Source organism: Ambystoma mexicanum, chromosome 8 (genome assembly GCF_040938575.1).
Source record: "Ambystoma mexicanum isolate Mex_15411 chromosome 8, UKY_AmexF1_1, whole genome shotgun sequence".
NCBI classification, from domain to species: Eukaryota; Metazoa; Chordata; class Amphibia; order Caudata; family Ambystomatidae; genus Ambystoma; species Ambystoma mexicanum.
In genome coordinates this window covers 787,749,057-787,768,646 of record NC_090929.1, presented here as the reverse complement: position 1 = coordinate 787,768,646, position 19,590 = coordinate 787,749,057, and the positions used below count along the sequence as shown (strand labels likewise).

Genomic DNA, 19,590 nt, shown 5'->3' with positions numbered 1-19,590 from the left:
TGAATTTCAAACTAACGCGAAGCGTGTCAGTCCAGTCGGGCGTGGTTTAAATAGCTTCAAGAAAGAAGTCCAGGTAAAAGAGTTCCAAGGTACCACACCCAAACCATCTTTCTGCAAGCCAGGTTCCAAGAAGCCTGATTCTGTGGATGCTTCCACCTTGAATGACAGTAACAAAAAGTAGTTCCCAAGCACAAACGCATTATTTAAGTATGAGCCTGGCGCCAAAGGCGCCAGGACTGGCCCCAAGAAGGCCTATGTTTGGATTTAGTGGGGACTCGGGACAAGGCTCCCCCTGGCCCATAGGTAGGCCAGGGGGGCTTTGGGGTGAGGGTCGTGACAAGTAGTACAGGCTTGTACCAAAGGTAAAACTTGTATTGCCACCTGTAGTCTTAATTGTGTGTAGTGGTCCCTAAGGGCACTGCACAGGATTCTGCCTAACATCCAGGCTAGATTATTGCAATAGCCTCCTCCTTAATCTCCTTTCATCCACTCTGTGAACCCTACATCTAACCCAAAATAGGGCAGCAAGACTTATCCTTGGCCTTAAGCCCAGGGACTGCATCTCTCCTGCCCTACAAAGCCTTCACTGGCTCCCGGTCTCAGCATGGATTAAATTAAAATCCCTCTGTATCAACCACAAGGCTATCTGGGGCCGGGAACCACTCTATCTTCAACGCTTTCTGACTGAAGACTCCCCTTCTAGACTCCTGTGTTCCTCTCGCACCAACTCCCTGCGTGTGAAGCTGTTTTCTAAACAGAGAGCTGGTGGTCGATCACTTTCCTCGGCGGGCTCCCTCCTGTGGAATAGCCCCCGCCTCTCCCTCTGTGTCTTGAGCAGGACCTCCATAAGTTCTGAAAAAGCCTCAAGACCTTTCTCTTTACCTCTTTCTTCTCCTCTTCTATTCCCTGCTAATCAAACAGTAGCCTGACTGATGTGCAAGGCCCTTATGTATTAGGGATGTAACGGTATTACGGTATACCGTTAAAGATACCGTGAACCACTTAATTGAACAATAATAACCGTCACATTGTTTATACCGGTATACCGTTCATACCGTTAAGTGTGCTTTTCAATCTGATTTGGAAAGGCTGCAGTAAGCAAGTTCTTCTCAGTCTTGGTCTTGCACTGTTGGATGTGCCGTCCATAGGATAGGAATAAATACAGTGCCAAGAAGGAAAGGGGTTTACTTTTTTTTATTTACATTTTTTTTTTTAAAGCGCTCACACAGCCCCAGGGCATCGAGGCGCTGTTAAAGAAATTGGTTTTGTTTATTTTGTTGCGTAATTGTTTTTGTCTTAGTTGCGTATTATAAAATGCTTAAACACCCAGAGGTTTCTAAGCGCGGACCCAGGGATCGCACCTGTGTTTCTTCGTGTCGTCTTGCTTCCAAGGCACGCACGTTGCCGCTGAGCTATCCTCCCGGGACTTTGGGTTGGAGGCTTTGGGGTTTATATATTTATAATGGATAATGTTTTCTAAACATATGACAATGGCGGATTTCCCTGGTTCTATCATTGAATTTACATATAATAAGTCACACTGCGAAATTTAATCATCTCTGTGGGTATTCCCTGCTGCCATACCAAAGGGTAACATGTCCGTGATTACTGAACACCTTTTGGCCCAGAAGTAAACTAAAGGCTGTAACGTAAAGAGAGAGTGCGTGTGTGTGTGTGTACGTGCACAAGCGTATACTACCATCAGACTCCATTGATCTGTGGCATGCAGATTATCAATTTGGCAACATGTTCATCTTCACCAGTAGCCAGTGGGGGAGCTAAAAGCCTAAATGACCACTTAAGAAAAGCTATTCAAGTTTGCTTTGCCAGTCGCAGCAGGGCCCCACCTCCCCCTCCTCTCCACACGTGCGTTTGTGTTTGGTGCAAGCAAGGGGTGGCATTTCAGTGAAATGTATGTTGAAAAGCCCAATTCTGGCCCTGGGTGCATGGTTTTGCTTGTGATGATAAATCTGACAATTTATGACCTTTTAGAAAATAACTCCCTCACCTCTGCTATTGCACATTCTGAACACTCACAAGGCACAGTAGGCTTGTCTCCCCTCCCTGCTATTTTCATTCTTTGTTTGTACTATTATTTCAATTATTTATCTTGTTGTTCATTGTCTGCCTTCGCCTTTCCCCACCCTGTTGCCCTGTGGGCGCTTTGAAACAGTTGCAGCTAATTGTATAAGCGCCTAACAAATGACCAATAAATAAATAAATACCCAAGACAAGAATATTCCCTTATTGAGATTGAAAGCAGCCTTTCTCAAAGCCAGTAACTGTTCTAACTTGCCTAAGATAAGTGTGCAAGCAAGCATTACCTGAAGCTAAGAGAGTGGCACCAAGGCATCTGGGTAATTATGTGGCTAACAGTGGCAAAGAGGTGAAGGCAAAGTTGGGAAAGGGAAACTTTGCTGCTTATATAAAATATTGAAGTTGTCATGGTTGTAGAGAGACAAGAGAGGCAAAGAGGCTGCCCCTTTTGAAGAGAAATTCAGAGGAAGAGTGCCTTGCCTATTTGAAGGTGTTTTTAGTGCCTTAAAGTTATTAATGTCCAAACTTGTCTTTAAAATACAAAGTACTGAAGCTGTGGAGGTGCAATAAGCACAAGAGTTGTTGCAGGTGCTGTTCGACGTGCAGAGACATGGTGGGGATATAGACACTACTGGGCACTGATGTCCTTAAACTAGCAGTGATATAAATCCCCATCCGGGGTTGAGCACAGTGGAGCTTGCGAGTTGGTCTGCCTGACAAAGACTGGATAGTGGCAAATAAGTAGGGGACCTAGATGCAGTCATTAGAGACTACCGTACAGATGGATATTCCTTGACTAATGGTAAAATCTGCGCAAAGGAGAGGAAGTAATTGTACAGCACCCCCCGGGGCCCCTGCACATAAGGTTGGTTGCGCTGGGGCCGGGACTCACACCTCACTCTATGGGAAATGCCAGAGGCCCGGCGGTGCTAAGGGAAATCAACATACAAGTTTGGGGTGGGGAAAGAACACCGTGTTAGGCTATCCTGGTGAAAGCAGACTTGCTGGACATTACTTCTTTGATGCAAGAGGGGTGGGGGGGGTGCTGCAGAGAAGCCGACTGCCTTCAGAAAAACAGTGTTTTGAAGCAACCTTAAGAAGACCACTGCCTATGGTGCCATGTCTATAGAGGGTGTTGGGTGGCTGCAAGCTACATGAATGCCTACTCTCTCATGAAATCTCCCTATAAACTCTCTAAACATAAAATAACAGCTGCAATAAGCACCTTACCTTTTCTGGACCCCTCCAGAGCTTGAGACGACCGTTGTCCTACTCTCCAGGTGAAGAGATGCAGCAGAGTTTTCTCTGTGGCGAAAGCAACACAGAACTCAAGATGAATCAGAGATAGTGACTAAGTATCTCTGAGTACCTGGGGCTGGGAGAGACCTTCCTAACTGTGAGCTGCCAAACAGGCTGCGGAGAGAGCTGGGAGCACAGTTAACTAACACTGAGGAATAAAGTCCACACAGCTGTGACAGGGACTGACAGTACATGACTGGATAGACACCAGTGGCAAGGATTGGTGCTCCTTGTGGGGCTCTTCGCCATCTTTCAGTAATCAATTCAACTAGTGCATTTGCAAGCAAGTGACCCCGAAAGGGTAACACAAAGGAGTCCTGGCCCCTTATTCTCAGATGACACAAAGGCTCAAATTGACGAGCTTAGAGACAAGGGGAAATCAGCCCAACTTCTTCTCCTAGACCTATCAGCTGCATTTGACCTTGTGGACCACAAGGTCCTATGCAGCCACTTGGACTCAGCTGTGCACTTTTCCAAAGAAGCCATAGTCTGGATCGAATAATTTCTAAGCAACAGGACCAGGAGAGTCTTCTCACCCTCAGCAGCTGCAGACCCCATTCCCATCACCTGCGGACTGCCCAGGGATCCTGTGTCTCACCCACCCTGTACAATATATTCACCAAGCCCCTTTTCGATGATCTGGACCATCTTGGTATCACCTACACTAACTATGCAGATGATAGCCTGATTCTCCTACCACTTTCCGGGATTACGGCACGGATTTGGCCTTGGTGAACAGGGTCTACCTCATCATCCAGGCATGGATGGCAGCGCACGGTCTATGCCTGAATGATGACAAAACTGAACTCATCTTCTTGGGCACCACCTCTAACCTCAATAAATTGGCGTCGAATACACCTCCTTCATGATTGACAGTAATCCTATTAAAGTTGCCACTGAGGTAAAAACTTTAGGCTTCTACCTTGATTCCACTCTATCTTTCACGAAGCAAGTAAACTCCATGGCATCTGCTACTGCATATACATGCAAACTCATAAGAGCTGGCAAAGCATTTTTATCTAATGATAGTTGCATTATCCTTGCCAGAGCCCTCATCCTGTCCAAATTGGACTACTGTAACTCTCTCTATGTCAGTTCCAATAAGTACATCACTAAAAGAATTAAAACACTCCAAAACAATGCCCTCAGAGCTGCCCTGGGCATTACAAGGAGAGAGCACATCTCGGAGACCAGAAGACAAAATAACTGTCTCTCCACGAGCAACAAAATTCGGCTTAAAACGGCCTCGCTCACCTACAAATGCCTGAATAATGCTGCCTCTTGTTACCTTAGTGAGAGATTCTGCAGAAAATCCTCAACTAGGCCCACTAGAAACCAACTGCCTTACTGTCCCAAGATTTAAGCTATCTAAGGTTGGGGGTGCAGCTTTCCTGTAAAAGCTGCTCAGCTCTAGAACTCCCTGCCCCCATTCCTACGAGCGGATCAACAATATATGAACTTTAGACAGAATCTCATCAACTGGCTCAAAGCCTATGACCAGTAAGACCCCTTCACCTCCAATTTTGTATTGTAACAGACTTCTGAGTGCTATTATCAAACTACATGTACAGCGTTCTTTTTGTTTTTGATACTTGCTTTCTTGATATTATGTAACCATACCTCTTCTTGACATTATACAACTGTATTTCTTTGTGCCCTTGATTTGTATTTATGCCATGTGTAACCTAAACTGCGAGTCGTCCTGTAACTTCTGCGCCCTGATACCTTTGGGTCCGGCGCGCAATATAAATAATAAACAAACTAAGGGGAGCATACTAACATGAAGGTGTGCTCCCTCCAATGCAGACATTTGCTTTCAGGTGGCAACCAGCACCCTTACAAATGTTGGCACTTTCTAGTTAAGAGTGCTGTTTTGAGAATGGCAGCAGTAATATCGAGAGAAATCAAGAGCGTCACCATTAAGGGAAGGAGGAAACCACAAACACAAGTAATAGTTGCTAATAACCAGATGACGATACACTAAAAGCTGAATACATGATGGCAAAAGGAGCCCTGATTTCTCAAACAATTCAATGTAAATTCTCCAATTTAAAGCAAGATATCTCAACCAAACAGAAGTCTGAGATAAAAATTGCTCCGAATGGAAGCAGACGATTGGCGAAGTTAATGACCAAATACGGTCTTTGATAAGAGTCATCAATATATGAAATGCTCTCACAGAAACTGTATATGGGCAATCAGAATTGGTGAAAAAAGTGGAGGCGTTGGAATCCCACCAAGAAAAACCTATTTGCAAGCAGGAAGAAACGGAAACCAGGTTAAAAAGAAGTGTGTAATCAACACTCAGAACAAGGGCACTGCTTGGCAGAAACACTAAGAAGAAAGATCTCCCAAGGGCAGGTGCAATAATTAAACCATCTGGATCTTTATTAAGTTTAAAAATAAAATCATGTAGGGATCAAAGCATCCCATGCAACCAATGTTTGGCTAATTGATAGTAACAAGCGAAAAGGGACAATCTTCTTTAAATCCCCTTTGACTCGCACTCCATTTCCCATTAACCCATGGCAAAAAATGTATTTCTTACATAGTTAACATGAAAAAAAGGCTTAGAAAAACTCTAACCGCATCAAAGTGACAGTGCTTTGGTAATGGTTAAGTGCAAATAAGCAATCCAATCATCAAAGTGACAGTGCTACATCAATTTATGCGCAAATGGCTAAACAGCACATTTCTCATGCCTACTAATGAAGACAAGTATTGTAATTAGCTAATTATAAAGTACATACTTAGAAATGAAAAGCATCGCCAAAGTGACAGTGCTGGATCATTTTGTATGCAAAATCTTAAAATTGCATAACTTAAATTATATACTAAATTGCTAAACGTTGAAAATGACATGCAGGAGGGCAATCAAAAAATATTTATAAAATATTCCGAAATTCTGTCATAGTGACAGAATATCAGTTAATATTAGGGAATTCTGTCATAGTTACAGAAATAAATTGGTTCTTTTGAGTGTTACTAAATGATTACCAACTCACTGCAAGACAAAAAAATTTAACAATACTTGCTGGAGTTAAAAGTAACATACAGTACCAAACCTAATTAGGAGAAATGTCCAAGCATTAAGAGTACAAAGTGCCAATACAATTAAGCATAAATAAATAAATAAATAAATAGATAAAAGAATTCCAAGATGGCCGCCGAGAGGAGAGCACCGTGACTGATGCTCTCCTGAACCTCGGGGCCTCCACATCCTTATTTGAGCTCCAGTGTCTACCCCAGGCAGCAAATTAGGAACGAGGAGAACCCGCTCCGATGGGGGCCAACCAACATACCCATGTGTCATGATGCCTACCTCTAAGGAGCCAGGCCGGGCCCAGCAACCCCAGAGGCAGACATCATTTTCCCCAGGGAAGTCTCAGCGGGCCCAAGTCGGGGCCCTTTGGACTCAGTCCTGGCGCCTTAGGCGCCAGGCTCATAGCGGACCCCAGCCCTGGCGCCTTAGGCGCCAGGCTCATAGAAGAGGATATGTGTTTAAGTGCTTGGGTGCACACTTACCTGATGCAGACCTTGCTGCTTCATCCAGGCCCTCTTGAGGCCTGAATGGGACTACTTAACCTGTAGGACTACTTCACCACCCGGGTGTGGTCGGGGAAGGATACATACCTGATTGGTGGAAGGTTACATACCAGGAACTTCTTCCAAGGCTATTTAAACCCCACCCGAACAGCCACACATGCTTCGCGTTGTTCTGCACCTAGCAGCTGGACGCTCACCGTGTCAGCTCCTGCATCCTGACTTCAGCCACGCCTGCCAGCACCCTGGAACACCTGCAAGGGGAGGAAGGAAGAGAATAGGAGAAGAAAAGCCCTTACCTGCTAAATCTGCATCCCGGAGTCATTTCTCCAACGGCCCTGAAAAGGAAGACATCATTTTAAAGGCATTTCGTTTCGAACGCTGCAGCGCTGCATTTTACTCACCTTTGCAAGGCGCTTCCATCTTCAGCAGCGATCTTCCGGATTCAGCTACGCCCCGGCGCCTAGAGGAAAAAAGACAAGAACAAAGGTGAGAGGGAGAAAAGGAATAAGGAAAGCTCAGTTTCCTTTTAAGTCTTACCTGTTGGATTATTCCCACTGCATTTCGGGTCCTGCCGCTTCCTGGCATCTCCGGACCCCGGCCCCTATGGGGAAAAAAGACAAAGACATTGAATGAGCGAATGCAAAGACATTACCTGAGCGCTCATCCAGAACTGTTTCACTTCGGGTCGGCGCCATATCTCCGGCACTCCGAACCCCGGCCCCTAAGGGGAAAAAGACATAAGCATTAGCGCTTGCTGCAATTAGACAACGAACATTATTATTAAGCTTGAACTTTTGAACAGAACTTTTACAGCGCCTTACCTGAACAGTCAAGCTTACCTGAACTCCCATCAATCCTCAATCCAGTGAAGTAACTGGGTTTCAACGCGCCCCTGCATCAGAAGCAGGATGGAGAGCTCATCCTTCCAAACCCTAAGGTGAGGCTTCACGGGGGAATCGTGGAGGAGGTATCGTGGAGGGTTGGAAGGGAGTGGGAGGCTTGAGCATTGTTCCACAGTTGGTAATACTCCCTTTTCACGCACAGGAGGGTATCCAACGAGCCAGGGAAGCCAGAATAGAGGGGCTCTTCCTGTCCATCTTCAGAGTTCTGCGCCTTCGACGCCGCGCCTCCGTGGGAACCAGGTGAGCGTTACACCATGCCGCTAAAGCAGAACAGGACTACCCAGAGGAACGAATGCCAGTATGGAGCCCAGGAGGCGGTCCTGCCCTAGCCTTAAGTGAAGGTCTGACAAGAATAAGTAGACAGTGCGGGCCTATTTACCTGGAGGTTCGGAGAAGTGAGGAGCGTAGGGAGAGCAGAAGATTCCCCCAGGAGACCGTAGAGGCACCAAGAGTACATAGCGAAGAGAAGATCCTGGGAACCCCAGAGGAGAGCAAACCAGCCCGGAACCCCAAGAGTTGCGGGAACCCTGAGGTCAGAGGAAGCCCTGAAGGAGCTGCCCGAGGTCCTCTGCTACCCCTCTGTCACAAGTAGAAAACACACAACGGTAAGGGGAACAGGAAGAGGAGGAGCACTCACCTAATTGGGATCGGCAGCGGGGCACAGCAAAGGGCAAAGTGGAGAGAGGCACCAGTAAGACCCCCGATCAGGACTGGGGCGGGACCGGGGGAGACCTCCCTCACCCCCAAGGAGAAACAAGATCGGACCACTAAGCAGGCGGGGAGGAGAAGAACGAGAGCGCCCGCAAAGAGAGTTGCGGGAGAGACAAGAAGAGACGGAAAAGCCCTTACCAGAGTAAAGTGAACGGGCCGGGAACCCGGAGGGGGCAGGTGGAGCTATACATAAAGAAAGGCCGGGACTGGGTCACGACCGGAGAGAGAGAGGCCTAAACTCTAGGCTAGGGAGCATTATCCCAGGGGGCATCATCAGAAGGAGAGAGGACCACACTAGGAGAGCACCAGCCATACCCCAGGCGCCAACTATATACCAATACAGGGGGCCAAAGACTGTCACACAACCATCCAGGAGGCAAGGAAATAAAGACAGTTCACTCCAACGGGGGTAAGAGGGATACCCCCTAAGAAAAGTTGTGTGGTTACATAGGGAAGTCCCCTCAACGGGCAAGCCAGTACATAGTTCATTGGAGCCCTCCAGGCGGGGAAGCAATAACCCTTTTCCATATTGAAATCTTGAAACTCCACAGTGGGACAAATCATAATCACCACACAATAGGAGGGAAGCAGGGAAGAGACTCCATTTGGCAGGGCTCTGGACACCTGAGAGTGAACAGGCCCACAGGAAGGACCGCAACAAGTGACAATGTCCAAGACCAGGGGAAAAGACCAGCCTCTAACATCGAAGGGCCCTAGGAAACCCCTTTAGAGCAACCTCCAGAAAATGTGGAGCAAAGACGTTACCGAGCCAAGAGCAAAGGGAACAGGGAGATCCCCAAATAGAGGAAGGTCAAGACCAACATGTGACACAGTCACTCCTAAAACAATATTTCACTGACTTTGGGGACAGAATTGATGAAACAGTTAAAAAACAAATTACCATAATGAGGGAGGATCTGGCTGCAGCGCTCCAGGAGATAAAACAAAACATGAACAAAATGGAGGAAAGGGTCAACACAAAGGAGAAAGCTATACAAGAACTGACAGAGGACTCAACCAAGGTAGAAACCTGGGTAGAGCAAATGGCAACCGTGACCCATAACCTGGAGCTCCAGATAGAGGACTTGGAGAACAGGTTGAGGAGGTCAAATATTCAGATCAAAAACATGCCTGAAGAGGTGCCAGACAAAGACCTGGAAGCAATGGTGAAGGGCATCTTTGAAGACCTACTAGATGCTGAGGAGAAACCAGAGGTGAAAATTGACAGGAGTCACAGAGTTGGCCCTGTTAGAGCGGAACCAGGGGCTCGCCCCAGTGATGTTTTGGAGGCTTTGCAAGATCACAAAACCAAGGAACAGATCCTACAACGATCAAGGAAGGCCAAGCAAATAACCTACAACGGGTCTGAATGGCTGCTTTTTCAAGACCTACCCCAGACAACTTTGGCCAAAAGGAGAAAAATTGCTCCAGTCGCGCAGGCCCTGAGAGATAAGGAAATTCGAGACAGGTGGACGTTTCCATTTGGTTTAGTATTCGAGTGGCAGGGGAAGCAACACTGGATTGATTCCTATGAAGAAGGGCTGAGGATTTTGGGGATCGAGGAAAACGACCAATATACAAGGGCTCCTCAATCAAAGGTTCAAACCGGGCTCAAGAGTTGGGAATGGTCAACAGTGGTGAAACCAAAGCAAAACAAGAAGGGGGGGTACCACCCCCAACTGAAAGGTCCGGCCGTAGGAGAAATCTGAGGGAGGAAGCTAACTCCAGAGAAGGTCTAACCATTGTGAAATGGTCACCAAGTTACTATGGACGAAACAAAAAGAAGGCCTGGGGAGGGCGAACAAAGGGATGGACATATGAGATCCTTAGGGGAAGAGGGACGTGGGGTTGGAATCCAGAATGGGCTGAGGTGTAGGGGGCTCAATTCCCAAGGGGGAGATTTGGGGGGGGTAGAGGCCGGTTGAGCCCCTCCAGCCAGGGAGGCGGCGGGGTAAAGGGGGAGGAAAAAGGGTGTGGGGAAATGGTGAGGGGAATGGGGGGTCTGACCATGATTGGGCGAAGTGGAACAGAAAAGCCAGGCATTCACTAGAAAATGGATTGTCTCAATAGGTTAGGTATCATCTCTCTGAATATAAAGGGACTAAGCAGACCATTGAAGAGGAAAAAACTGGAAAGGTATATGCGGAGGGAGAGGGCCAACCTAATAACACTACAGGAAACCCGAACCCGGGAAAGGGAACGCCTGAGATTACAAGGTTTTCCCCACATTTACCAGTCCACAGAAATAAGAAGGCGGGAGTGCTGATAGCCTTACGGGACAACCTTGACCTTACAGTGACGGAGAGGAATAGGGACAACCAGGGGAGATACCTAGCTTTGAACATAAAGGGGAGGGCTACACGATAGCAACCATCTACGCCCCAAATACGGGCTAAGACACCTTTATCCAATGCCCCCTGGTTAGATTAGAGACATTTGTGAAGGGCCCCATAATCTTAACAGGAGGTTTTAACATGGCATAGGACCCTGAAAAGGACAGATCCACGAAAACCAGAAGTGCCCAGGGGAAACCGTCGAAGGAACTAATAGAGAAAGTGGAGAGGCTAGCCCTAGTGGACATATGGAGGGAAAAGTAAAGAGACAAGAAAGGATTCACATTCTATTACCACGTCCACTGATCATCATCATGCATAGACTATCTGTGGGCTTCCCAGAAATATTTGGGATGGGTAAGGGCTATAGAGGTGGGGGCTATAACCTTGTAAGACCACACACCCTTGTCACTAAAACTAGGTAGAAGGACAGGCCCCCCCAGGACTTTGGAAATGGAGGTACCCAAGGACAAGGGTCTGAGGGAGGAGCTGAGAGAGGAGATTGATTGTTTCTTTAAAGAAAATAGTAAGGAAGATACATCAATGCAAACGAGGTGGGATGCCTTTAAGGCCACAATCAGGGGGGAAATCACTGCAATTAAGGCCCGCAGAGATAGGGAACTAACACGGCTAGAGAGAGACTTAGAAGGAAAACTAAAGAGGATAATGACCAGGATGGGAGTGGGAGCAAGGGGGGAAACAAGAAAGGAGTATAGGGCTACAAAAAGCCAACTGGAGATCATGCATGCAAAGGCAGCAGAAAAATCATTGCTGTTCCTAAATCACAAATATGACATCAAGGCCAACAAATCTGACAGACTTTTTGCCAGACTGCTGAGAAAGGAAGATAAGGCTAAAACAATTATAAAAATAAAAGGTGGAAGGGGGGTGAACCAGCCCAGATACAAAATACATGACCTGGGAATTCTCAAAATTCTACACAGAACTATATAGCTCTGCAAACCCATTAGAGCAATCTCAACAAGAATATGTAGGACCAAGAGAATTGGTTCGAATAATGGACCAGGAAAGAGAGGCACTAGAAGGGGAAATTACATCGGATGAGGTACATAGGATCATTATGTCCCTACCCACCAATAAGTCTCCCGGCCCAGACGGCTGTAGCACAGAATTTTATAGATCCTTTAGAGAAACATTGATCCTACACCTAGTCCCTCTGCTCAACGAAATGGGGAATAAGGGAAAAATCACAGCAACTATGGAAGAGGCAAAAGTAATCCTCCCGAAAGAAGGCAAAGACCCGACCATATGTCGCTCCTACAGGCCGATCAGTCTAATCAATGTGGGTGGAAAGATTTTTATGAAGGCCCTGGCGAATCGCTTCGATCAAATTCTCCCAAATACAATTAGCAAAGATCAATCAGTGTTCATCAGGGCAGGCATATGAGCGATAATACAAGGAGGATAGCCCCCCTCATAGAAAAAGTTAACCAAAAGAGCATCCCAGCAATTTTACTCGCTTTTGATGCGGAAAAGGCCTTTGATAGGGTAGAGTGGAGATTTCCGTTTATTACAATGAAGCAAATGGGTTTTGGAGCGAGGTTCCCAACAATGATCAAGGCCAACTATCAGAACCCATCCTTAAGGCTAGCAATAAATGGCCAGTTAGCAGAACCCGTTAAGGTTCAGAGGGGTATGAAGCAGGGTTGCCCCCTCCCTCCTTGCACTATATAATCTATTTGGAGCCACTTCTGGCAGCAATAAGACTGAATGGGGAGAGTGGAGGGATACCATTTGGGTGAAGGGTCCACAAGATGGCTGCTTTTGCAGACGATATGCTGCTGACATTGATGAATCCGGAGGGCTCCATCTGGGTAATGGAGGGAGAGAGAGGTAGCAAGGTTCGGGTCAGTAGCTGGGCTAAAAATAAACCCACAAAAGACAGACATTTTGAATCTCAATACCGAAGGGCATGCTCCCATATAAATGGGTCGAGAAGTCCATAACCTACTTAGGTATAAAGCTAACAAGAACTGAGGATGACCTTTATTAGGCCAACTATCTCTCCCTGTTAGAAGCATTAAAGAACACACTAGTTGACTGGGGACCATTAACGATTCCCTGGATGGGCAGAATCAATGTTTTAAATTTGGTTATTCTACCACAGTTGTTGTATTACTTTATGACTCTCACATTCAGGTGCCAGCCTCCTTCTTTCGGGCTGTTCAGAAACAGACTGGGAGATTTGTTTGGAATAGTAAAAGACCAAGGATAGCTAGAAGGGTTATGGTGATGCCTAGAAACAGAGGAGATATGGGGGAACCGGACATTAAAACATACTTTTTGGCAGCGGAAATAAGGATAATGTGGGATTGGCTGAAAGACGACAGGGAGATATGGAGGACAATGGACAAGGCAGTAATAGGGGATAACCTTGAGCAGGCACTGTGGAAACCGAAGGGAGACAGACCAAAACAAATGTACTGCAGCAGGATACTGACGGTGGGAGGGGACTCTCGGGAGAAGGGAATAAGGCGGGCCCAAACCACCACATTTCCATCTCCATTTACACCAATTTTTGGCAACCCACGTTTCATTCCAGGATGTGGAGAAAAGGCCGCGAAGTGGCAGGAAAGAGGTTGCCAAAAGATTCAGGATATATTTGTCAGGCCAGTCATTAAATCATTCCCCCAATGCATGGTGGATTTTGGAGTGGAAGAAACAGATAGGTTTAGATACTTCCAGATAAAGCACTGGTTAATGCACCCAACCAAGAAGGAGTGAGTGACGCGTAGCATAACTCCTTTTGGCAAACATATAGTGGGGGCAATTTACGCACTTATTAAACAGGGCGAGGAACCATGGGAAAGGAGATACACAACATCTTGGGACGGGGTAACGGGCCAAGAGATAGAGACAACTGATTGAATGCAACTGTGGGCGAACATTCCCAAGTAAACAAGATCGCTACAAGTCCAGGACATATGGGTTACATTCATGCTACAATGGCACCTAACCCCAGATAAACTGCATACATTCTACCCCTCAGTATCTAATCTCTGCTAGAGACAATGTGGAATGGTGGGGACCTGGAACCATATCTGGTGGGATTGCCCTCATATTCAGTTATTATGGGAAGCTTTAGGCGAGGCATTAGGCCTGAAGTAAAGGGGCAACAGAGGACTGTCTATATTGGGGCTAGGGGGACAACTGGAAGAACTACCCACCAGCGTGGCACAAAAGATATACGTGATACCGATGGTCGCAGGGGCACTGGGGGGGGGCCCAAAAATGGAAATCAAAGGTCCCCTCAACAGAGCATGAATAGGTGGGAAAAATTTGGAACTTTGCAGTGTTGGAGTGGGCTACCTAGTCGCTACAAGGGTATCATCAGGGTTTTCTGGCGGACTGGTCGCGGACACTGGTGTTCCTTCAAAAAGGGCCAAGGGCGAATTGGTGCCCGAGGAGATTGAGACTGCTAGGCCTGGTGGAATAATAACTAGGTCACAAGACTATATGCGGCCAAAATGTAAAGAAAGTCAAAAGGAATGCTTACTGAGGCTGTTCGGACTCGTGTGGGGCTGGGTAGGGTTGGGGGGTTACAATGTGTTGGAAAAATTGTGAATATTTTAATAAAAAGATATATGGAAAAAGAAATATGATTAAGCAAAAGTGATAACAGGGAAATAAAAAAAAGGGAAAACCAAAAAAAAGAAAAAAAGAAAGGGAAATGGTAAAATGCACTGAACATATACCGAAAAACTCAAAATGGTCAAGACCACACATTAAATATATTCACAAAACGTCAGAGAAAAAAATCACAGTGAAAAGATATTCCAAAAACACATGACTGCCTTCGGTAATGTTCAATCCGACTGACACTTTTGAATTAAAATGCAAAATCAAATGGGCTTCTAATCTTCGCAGGGTCAGCTACCCGTTTCCCTTACGAGTATGTGATATATGTTTGCATTTGAGGAATCTCAGCAGACATACCAGAGTCAGATCTGGAGAGTTATGTAGAATCGCTTATCCAAACGCTATTGCAATCCCTGCACATATAGGGTCTATTCTTCTTGCAAGTCCATGCAGAGCCTATTACCTGGTACAGTGTTGAGATACCACTGTTTAAGGAGAAAAAACTCATGTCAAAAATCCGCTCCAAAAATTAATTCCAATTTCAGAACTCCAAGCTAAAGATCTTTACAAATCGGGCCCCAGGAACCCTCAACCATAGGAAATAATTGCATGAGATTACAGCACTCATCCGTCAGAAACAAATACGTACAAATGGGGCTTGACCTTATACATCATTTTTACATTTGAGGGGAAAACCATACCATCTGCAGACAGAGATGTAATCATGCGGTTACACGCTCATTTATCATGACAAAGATACTTCAGAGGCAAGCCTGGGTACCAGCCCACAACTATCAATAACATCACAATTGGGGAAAGGTTCTACCAAAGTTACCAGTAACCGAGACAACAGAAGGAGAGAGACTATGGATGATCATACCTGTTTAAGCTTCTTTAATCCTTTCCACTTACTAAGCTAACCTATAAAAGGTCTATGACCGGACCTATTTCAATGTCCGGTTTGTTATATGGTATTACCAGTTGTGCCAAACTTGAGGAGATCACTCACTGTACTTTGGCTTCAGCTGCTTAAACGATTGCTGTAAAATCACATCAATAATTGAGGGATGTTATTTAAATTCTTTATGCAGTTCTATTTTCATACAGTCATGAAGAGAGGGCCATTGGGGGAGTAGTTCTTGCGCTGTGGGCATACCTTTTTTGTAACATTGGCCTGTTTCTGGCCAACTATCTAAACAGGTTGGTCTATAATGTTCTTTTATTATGATCATTTGAATTTCTATGCTAAATTCTTCTGTTGCTTTTATTTATGAATGCACTGTTTTCTGTTGTGATTTTCTTTTTATCTTATCACTTTATATGAATAGATTCCCTGCTGGATATGCTGCTGGGTAGTCAAACGATTATCTCTGGGATGACGCTTAGGCAGTAAAGGGATGGGAATGCATTACAAATCACCCCAATGGTAAGGACACAGGGCCTGATGTGTTCCCTAATGCTTACTATAAAATAATGTCGAACACAATTAGTTCTCTACTTGAAGATTCTCTTCCAAAATTTCCCAATTACAGGGTTACTCTGATGCAATTCTTTTTTACATTAATAGCCAAACCAAATAAGGATTCCACACTTTGCTCTTCATATAGGCCAATCGTATTATTAAATATAGATGCAAACAATATTGCAAAAGTAAATACAAATCGCCTCAAACCATTGATGCATACCTTATTCAAAGACAGCAAGCTGGATCTATTCCAGGCTGACAAGCATTCAACAATATTCGCAAAGTTATAGGAATGATTTACCATGCATTTAAGATAAATATGTATACAATTTGTAAAGTATGGCATACCCTTGCCTTTTCTTGGTTTGGTAGGATAGACAGTGTGAAAATGAATTTCCTTCCACATGTATTATATGCATAGCAGGCTCTCCCCATAAGTCCAATGCCGAGTTGCCTGCACTCAAAAGCATTATCTTCAATTAATTGTATAATTCAAAGAACAATGTTAAGTATCATAATTTATATTTTATTCGTAATTGTGCTTCTAGATATCTGATTTGATTAAAGTTGTCAGAACCTTACTCATCATTACATTTAATACAATTCATAGATCACAAACCTTTAGCCACATAAATCTTTACTCCTCAAAGTATTTAGTCAAATTGATAGGACACAGACTTTTACTCTAATACATCAACCCTTTGGTCAATTCATATTACAGAATCATCTCTTTAGTGAAGACCATTACTTAAACTTTTAGATCAGGGCAAAATAGGGTCACCAGACTTCAGATAATCATGCACAGGTAACAGTTATGTTTCACCTTGCTTTGTCAGGCCAAATCAGTTGCCCTATTGGTTAAGACCAATACTTTAGCACATAGGTTGGTGCAGAAGGAATAGTCAATTTCAAATCACAGTATACAGGTAGCAATTTTCCAAACAATGTATACCTTTGGTTAGGTTTAATACCTAAGCACGAAGATTGATGCACAAACAAGCACTGTACTTCAAATCCTTCTGTATTAGTAGCAATGTTTCGTTTAGCCTGGCCCGCTGTGTAAAAGTAGCAATTTTGTTTCACTTAACCTAGCCAACACATGCTTCAACCTAGACTGAGTTTTTTTATCCGAATTAATCACATTGATGAAATATAGCATTCATATATGAACATAATGTTATGCAGATTAAGGTTAATGTTCAAAGATATTATAAAATTACACAATACAAACGATTAGAATATGAATTTCAATGTGATCTACAAAAATGTTTTACCGTCAAAGAGATCACAGTAGAGAGAGCAGTGAGGGGGACGGGGGGGCGGAAATACGGGATCAGAGACAACATAAAATTAAAGAGTTAGAATTGCTGCAATATTTAAAATAGATGAATACTACCTAATTGCTAAAATATGCCTTACCCAAAATGTAAGGTTGCTTCCATTTGATAACCTAAAGTTCTCACAGATACCAATATCAAATATCAATATCTAGAATCAAGCCTTCTTAAGCTCCCCTTATAGCGCCTCAATGCCTAAGGGCTGCAGTGTGTTCTACAAATCTAAATAAATAAATATTCCTATGAAAATTGGCTAAAAAACAGAAAATGCAAAAATGAACCACTTGGGATGAATTATACATTTAACCCACACTACTTGCCCCAATGTTGAATAATAATGATTTCTCCCCCAGTTTGAAGCTTAAGAGATTTATTAAATGGCAAGTGGGTGGCCTGAAATCCATAGAGACACTCTTTGCTGATGGTTCCCCTATCAATTCCCAGACCTGCAAAATTAAATTCAACCTTGACAGGAATAAGCAATTCCAGTATATGCAATCACACCACTGGATATCTCAGACCTTTATTCGCAAGGGTGGAACTAGAGACCTCCTTCCTTTAGAATCTTTCTTTGATAATAGACATACCTCCAGCGTATCTTCTGTTGTATATAGGAGCCATCCTCTAGACAGCTAGACGAGAAACAGGAAGATGAACTGACAGCTAGACAAGGAGCAAGAAGAAGAACTGATAAATTACTCTATTAATGAGCACATCGTTCAACCAATGAAGAGTAGGGAAGCCTCTCCTGTAGGATTCAAAACAATGGGGCAAAGATGCTGAATTCAAAATTATGCACACAACAGCAGAGCCCTGTAAACAGGTAAAATAGTCTCCTGACAAAGTTGACCATCATGAGAAAAACTGAGATGGAGAGATTCGAAAAAACCTTGGAAGAAACCAAAGCATCAAGATGGGGATAGCATAGTCATGGGAGAAAAACCTATGAAAAAAATGGCATAAAGGAAATGAATTGGAACCGATGTGCTACCCTAGAAAGGACTGAATGAATAGATGATGGTCTAACATTAAATAGATGCAATGTACTCCGAACGCTACACCGTGTACCAAGACTGCGTTGGATCACAACAGATGACATCACACAGGTAGTGTTCCCCTGTGAAACAAGACTGGACAAAGTCATAGTTTACTTAGAAGATGAGCTAATGAAAGAAGTCATCTCAGAAGAAGAATCTTCAATCACCGCTTTACGTTACACCCTACTGGGGAAAACCGAGATAACAGAGGCAAAGATAATAGGCAGCTCTAGGTCGAAGGATAAAGAGGGGAGTGAGACCGAAAGAACACGTAGCTCCACAAAAGGCGAAGATCTCTCCTAAAAAAGGAAAGGAACGGAAGGGGGAGCGGGTACTTAGTACCCCTTCACATTACAGAAAGAAACTTGGACAACGCAGAGAGAAAAATAACCTGCCATCAGGATAAAGAAGGCAATCTGGATTGGAGAGCATCTTGTAAGTGGGTCCCGGAAGCTCTGATTGACAAAAATAAAACAGCCTAACACCCCAATAGGGTCCAGACAAGTTTTCCTTGGCTAGTTGGAACACCAGAGATTTTAGGCACTTGTTTGGTTAAGAGGAGATAACATGAGAATTTTGAAATTGTTTGCCTCCAGGAAACTTGGTTAAGGGATCCTTAGCTTAAATGGTTTCACCGCTTTACTTAACCCGGAAACGAAGAGTGACAAGGGAAGACCGGCATCTGGGTTATTAACACTAGATAAAAGTGGAGAACTATTTGAACTTGTGAAAATATGAAATCCCCACCCCGATACACAAATGATGCAGCTTAAATGCATTGGCTTCAGGGAAGGCAAGTCAGAGTGGTTGATTCTTTGCAACATCTTTTGGAACTCAGCAGGAATTACGACTTCAGAATTTATTAAGGGTATCATGGGGAAGTTACTGCGGGAAGAAGTAGATGATCCTATAATGATATATGATATGATAATCATCATTTTGGTGACTAACCTGTATAAGGAACTCATGGGGGCAACAGTAAAGACAGACACAGCGATCACAGTTAAAGGGTGTGTATTGAACAATTGATATAGGGTGGAAAAATCTAAGATGGGAACAAATGTCGACCATCAAATGAAAAATAAGGCAGTCCTAGTGGCGTTGTGTCAAATAAAAGGGCCTATACAAAAAAAACTATTGCCAAGTTCTTACAACTAATTCCAGAAAGAGTGTGGGATAGGGTTACAATAAAGAAAGAAGTGTACTCCAATCGTAAGCCAGGATCGCTTTAGCCAGGGGTCTCCCTTCCCCACGTTTTAAGCACAGGATAAGTTGCGACTTCTGAGCACAGCACACGCTCGTGCTTTCCCTGCACGAGCAGAC

The 19,590-nt window shown here is 44.4% G+C and overlaps 1 protein-coding gene across 5 annotated transcripts in view; it reads right to left on the bottom strand.

The window, feature by feature from the left end:
- Window positions 1-19,590, bottom strand: part of ARL6 (ARF like GTPase 6) — a 2,156,307-nt gene that overhangs the window by 754,754 nt on the left and 1,381,963 nt on the right. For 3 of the 5 annotated variants that reach the window (XM_069610619.1, XM_069610618.1, XM_069610620.1), the window contains one exon: window positions 16,242-16,352. The exons of the other annotated variants lie outside the window; for them this stretch is intronic. In XM_069610619.1, coding sequence (XP_069466720.1) covers window positions 16,242-16,352 — 111 coding nt within the window. The remainder of the gene's footprint in view (window positions 1-16,241; window positions 16,353-19,590) is intronic. 5 annotated transcript variants of the gene reach the window in all.